This window comes from Alosa alosa, chromosome 18 (genome assembly GCF_017589495.1).
Source record: "Alosa alosa isolate M-15738 ecotype Scorff River chromosome 18, AALO_Geno_1.1, whole genome shotgun sequence".
NCBI lineage: Eukaryota > Metazoa > Chordata > Actinopteri > Clupeiformes > Clupeidae > Alosa > Alosa alosa.
In genome coordinates this window covers 25,741,313-25,746,168 of record NC_063206.1, presented here as the reverse complement: position 1 = coordinate 25,746,168, position 4,856 = coordinate 25,741,313, and the positions used below count along the sequence as shown (strand labels likewise).

The 4,856-nt window shown below is 39.8% G+C and overlaps 1 protein-coding gene across 1 annotated transcript; it reads left to right on the top strand.

Annotated features, from left to right (window-relative positions):
* The first annotated feature begins 819 nt into the window (after positions 1–819).
* On the top strand, positions 820–4,404 carry srgn (serglycin). The gene is made up of 3 exons (XM_048269762.1): positions 820–973; positions 1,422–1,569; positions 3,334–4,404. The coding sequence occupies exons 1-3, from the start codon at positions 910–912 to the stop codon at positions 3,575–3,577; spliced, it is 456 nt and encodes a 151-aa protein (XP_048125719.1). The 5' UTR covers positions 820–909; the 3' UTR covers positions 3,578–4,404.
* Positions 4,405–4,856: the final 452 nt, after the last annotated feature.

Genomic DNA, 4,856 nt, shown 5'->3' with positions numbered 1-4,856 from the left:
AGATGTTTTTAATAGCGTTGGGCACCCTAAAACGCCTCCCAGAGGGTGGGAGCTCAAATTAAATTCACACCCCATCACTGGTTACACCACTGCACTGGCCACACAGCCAAACACGCATTCGCTTGACTCGGCCTTTAGGATGCCACCTAGGATGCTGCGTCTGTCTGTCTGTCTATCTCCATAGCAGCGCGAGACAGCGAGCATGCATGGCAGTGGGACTGAAGCCTGTGAGGTTGTAACCCCAGTGATTTGTGATGTGGTCTGACTGAGTTGAGTCTGGGCCTCACGCATCAGTGTTGGCTTGGCCAAGCACCATCTCCCCTCCAAATATTTGGAGACATTTTGTCAGAGGGCCATAAACAGCACTGGTCTAGAGTAGCAGAGGTTGTGTGACTCCTGTCTGACTGTACAGCTTTGCAGGCATTCATGATAATATAAGGAATAAGGAAAAATAATATAAGGAATAAGGGGGAAAAAAACCTTCACATGATAGGTACTCTGTTTGTCTAAACAATAAACAAAAAGAAAACATGCAAAATAAACAAAGAAATAAGTGAACAAATAAAACAGCCCCAGTGGAACCCCCCCCCCACTCACATTCTATCACAACTGATAACAAGTGTCCTAAAGTGGCCAGCGGACACCATCTTCTATCGATATGTGATATCCCACCATCTAGCAATGCGCAATTAACTAATAGAGTGTCCACAAGGCAAGCAAAGAGGAGTACTTTCCAGTGCGGATGTAAACGTATTGCCCAACGAAGACGTCGTCGGCTGATTTCAGGAAACAATGACGCATATGGGCAGGGTCTTCAGGGGTATTATTGTACAGTGCGAATGATTTGACTGAACTGAGGTCGTACTAACTGGTTCGCTTGTTGTTCGTGCGCGATTAGAGTAATTTATAATGGCACAGTTTGGAAAATTGGTGATGCTCGCAGTTTTGTGCTTTATTGGTGAATCAGTACTTGGTAAGTAGCCTAAAACCCTCTTAAATAGCGTAATACGAATATAAACTGTGTTCGAATTAATTTGTTATTTGAGTATTAAAATAACACAATTGAAGTACTCGAAAGTAAAAACAACGTTGACAGGAAAAAGCTGAAATTGATAGTCTACCTTATAATCCGTTATGTGTGCTCTGTGGTCTTGATGATGTTGGGTTCAGAGTAGCGCATACACCCACGCGATAGGTAAACGTGCTTATTTAGCCATTCAACTTTACTGAAGTCTTAATGAAGCTGTAACTCTCAGCTAATCTCCAGTTATAGTATCCGATGGTTTGTTAGGCTAGTCATTTTGAATAGTTTAAATTTGTTTTGTTGGTTCCGTTCTGTTATTGGACCTCTCTGGAAGTCAGTGTGCACGTATCTGTGTGGTATTAGAAATTAACTTTTCTCTTCACTCCACTGTTTCTAGGAGCTCCTACTAAAGGCAGGTACATGTGGCTGAGGTGTCGTCCAGATAGCAAGAATCCAAATTGTATGGAAGAGAAGGGTCCCATGATTAACCTGGATAAATACCCAGACACCCCAAAACGTCTTCCATCAAGTGCGGTCCAAGAAATGTGAGTAGGCCTAAGCTTTGACATTTTAAGTTCAGAACAAAACTGAAACACTCAAACTTCAAACAGGTTAGTTATTTTGTATATTTACCTATTCGGTTTTTGCTAATTAATTCCGTTAACCCACAACAGATGAGGAGCTCTAACTTTTCTTAAAATGGGGAAACAGATTTGTTCCATGAAATATTGCCATATTTTTAATGTGTCACAACATCGTGAAATCTGAAGACTCTCACTAATAAACATTATCTACATGAATCATCTATTTCTGTGAAGAAACCACCTAGAAAACAAAATGGAGAAGTACAGAGAATACACTCTCAGGCAAAGACTAACTTTTTTTGATTATTTAAGGAATGGTATATTTGACAATATAGGCTTTCAACATCCAAATATCTTTACATTCACTTAACAATACATCTTTATTGCTGTAGGTCAGATGGGCCAGTAGAAAGATATTAGACATTAGACACTCAAAGGAAGTCACTAAAAAGGCTCAACAAACAGCTTCCTCTGGTGGTAAAAAAAGGCGTTAGGTCTAGGTGGAAGTCCCATCTGATCAGATCAATCTTGCTCTCTTGCTTCATGTAGCCTGTTGTTCAAGCACAAGCCGTGGTTGTGAAAGGAAGAAGATATTTCAATATATTCAACAGCCACTTTTTTGCTCAACATAGGCTATGCAGGATGCAACCTGTCAGATTCAAAATCTCCTCTATTAGCCCATATTAATTGTTGGTACACATTTAGAGGGCGTCTGAAATGTAATGTGACATTGTAATTGCCATTTAAAGACCTTAAGGACAGATTTAATTATCTTGCAGTGCAGTGCAGTTCACTCCAGAGACCTGTAATTAGGCTTTGAGACACCTACTGTTAAGTAACTGGACCAAAACCAAACAGATAGTGTTGGCTCAGCTCATTGTGGAGATCTGCTTGTAATCTCAATTTGTCTTCGTTGTCAATAATATTAAAAAGCTTATTAGGACATTGTTGTGGACAAAATAGACAGTTTATAAGTATTTCAGATATTGCTATCCATTGGAAAAGAAATTTCCCTCACTCAGGTTTAAACAGGCACTTGCTCCATATCACAGGTTTTATGGAAATTCTTTGTAATCTGTTTACAGTATTGCCGAAGGCAATTTGGCATGTTCATAGTGTTTCATGTTGAATACCACTTTAATTTGGGGAAAACTGTAACCGATTGACTCATATTTACATATAACTTTTATGATTTTCATGGGAAAGATTCTGGTTTGGTAAGACAAGTGAATACATACACTTGGCTGAGGCAGTTAATTGGTATGAGCAAGTGCACAAGGCCTACTTTTGGTGCCCAGACACAAAAAGTTTATTTCAATTGAAAGGGTGCACATATAAAATGGTGTGTTCAAGCTCACCTCGGGAAGAGAGTGACCTAAGACCGCTTCTGTTGCTGGCTTCTTACATGCATACATGAACCCCAGCTTGGCCCCACATGTCTTCACATACAAGGACTGCATGGGCCGTGGGATCCCTCGTGGGCCCTTTCAGTATACATTCACACATTTGCTTTTGTCAGACACCCTCAAAAGGTTTAGACTGTGTCTAGTTTTGGTCATGCAAGGCAACAGGCCAGGAGGGCGGAGAGCCTGGTAGGGGGTTGGGTGGGGGGTGGCTGTGGGGGCTTAAGGAACATTCCCTGCGGGCTGTATGAAAAATCACAGGAAGGGCCAAGAGGATGTCGACTCACCCCCGAATGGCTCTGTGCTTCTGTTTTTCTTGCAGACTGCCAAATGAGACTGGCCTGGAACCAGACGAGCAGTCAGGCGACAATACCGAGGCTGGAAAGCACATTCCTGACTTCCTGGACCGTGGCTCCGGTGACCAGTTGCTTATGGACAGCCTGATGCAGAGACAAGAGGAGAGCTCAGGGATGGAGGAGGGAAGCTCCGACTTCGATTACACCAACTTCGTCCTCCCAGAAAGAATGCCCTATTATGAGGAATATGAAAACAATATGATACAGTAATTTGCTTGAAAATACCAGCCAGGTTGTTGTTTTTTTTTCTGTCTGTTATGGTCATCTATAAATTTCAGCAAAAAAAGCAAAGAATCCCTCAGGAGCAGATGTCATGTTTAAATGGTTTCATCCCAGTTCATCTTGTTTTGATACCAGTTACCATAAGCCTGTGACTCACCAGTGTGCTTTTTTACTGAGGCACACATAGGTTTGCATATATTATGCCCAATGTACAGTATCTCCATAATATGTGTATTTTTAGACTAGGCATCTCGCAGTGCCTTTTTACTTTATCTTTATCTTAGTCCCCTATAATTATGGCCATATGTTATTGTATTTAACGAAACACGCACTTTCCTGCAAACCAAAATGAGATAACTTTAACTCATTAGTTTATTACACAACTGTATGCCTTAATTTGGGTGTTCATCTTTTGCTTGCGGTTTTTATTGCAGTTATCTTTATTTTTCATTTCTTGTTGTTTATTTTGTTTTGAGGTTACACCTTATAATCTAAATCATCATTGAGTTTATATTTACACTTAAATATTGTTACTTACTGCCAATGTCAGTAACAAATGAGTATCTTGGTTTCAGACTTAATGCATTGAACGTTGCACATTGTTGACAGACTGTCACGGGATATCCCTGTCAAGTTTATTTGGAAGAAGACAACTATGCAGTAAAAGAACAGTGTAAAACTAAGGCACTTTAAAGATAATTGTTGTATTGCTAGAAAAGTAGTTTGATTTGACTGGAATGTACATGGTTTACTTACATGTCATTTTATTTCCCCACTCTGATGAGCCATAGAATCTAATAAATTGTGTCGACAGATATGTCCGTTTTTTTTTTATCTGCTGATCCTACAACATATTGTAAGTGTGTAATATGTTGATGAACTTCAGCTCCTGTGTATTTCTATTTCATCTAAACATGAAGAAAAAAAAGTTATAAATGTTGCAATGTTCTATGGGCCTACCATAGGCCTACCACCAAAATAATGGTTTTAGTCTCAAAAACAATGTCACAAAATGGTTCTTTCCTGCTTGCGCCATTATCTCACTCAATGTGAATATTATCTCTTTATTATGCTTCCTGAATTCAGGCTTATTCCTGGCAAAAAGGCAAGCAAGTGTTCAGAGATAACAATGTCAGTTTTAAAAAGACATGCTATTTCTTGCTCAGTAAAAAAGCATGAAAACTAACATCTTGGCTTTAATGGACCGTGTCATGTCGTTGAACTTGAGTTCACATAATAGTGGTTCTGAGCTCCACTACATTCCAAA

Coding starts and splice junctions, on each gene's coding strand:
- srgn (XM_048269762.1), top strand. CDS start 910: ATGGCACAGTTTGGAAAATTGGTGATGCTCGCAGTTTTGTGCTTTATT. Junction 974..1,421: donor TATTGGTGAATCAGTACTTG/GTAAGTAGCCTA, acceptor CACTGTTTCTAG/GAGCTCCTACTAAAGGCAGG. Junction 1,570..3,333: donor TCAAGTGCGGTCCAAGAAAT/GTGAGTAGGCCT, acceptor TTTTTCTTGCAG/ACTGCCAAATGAGACTGGCC.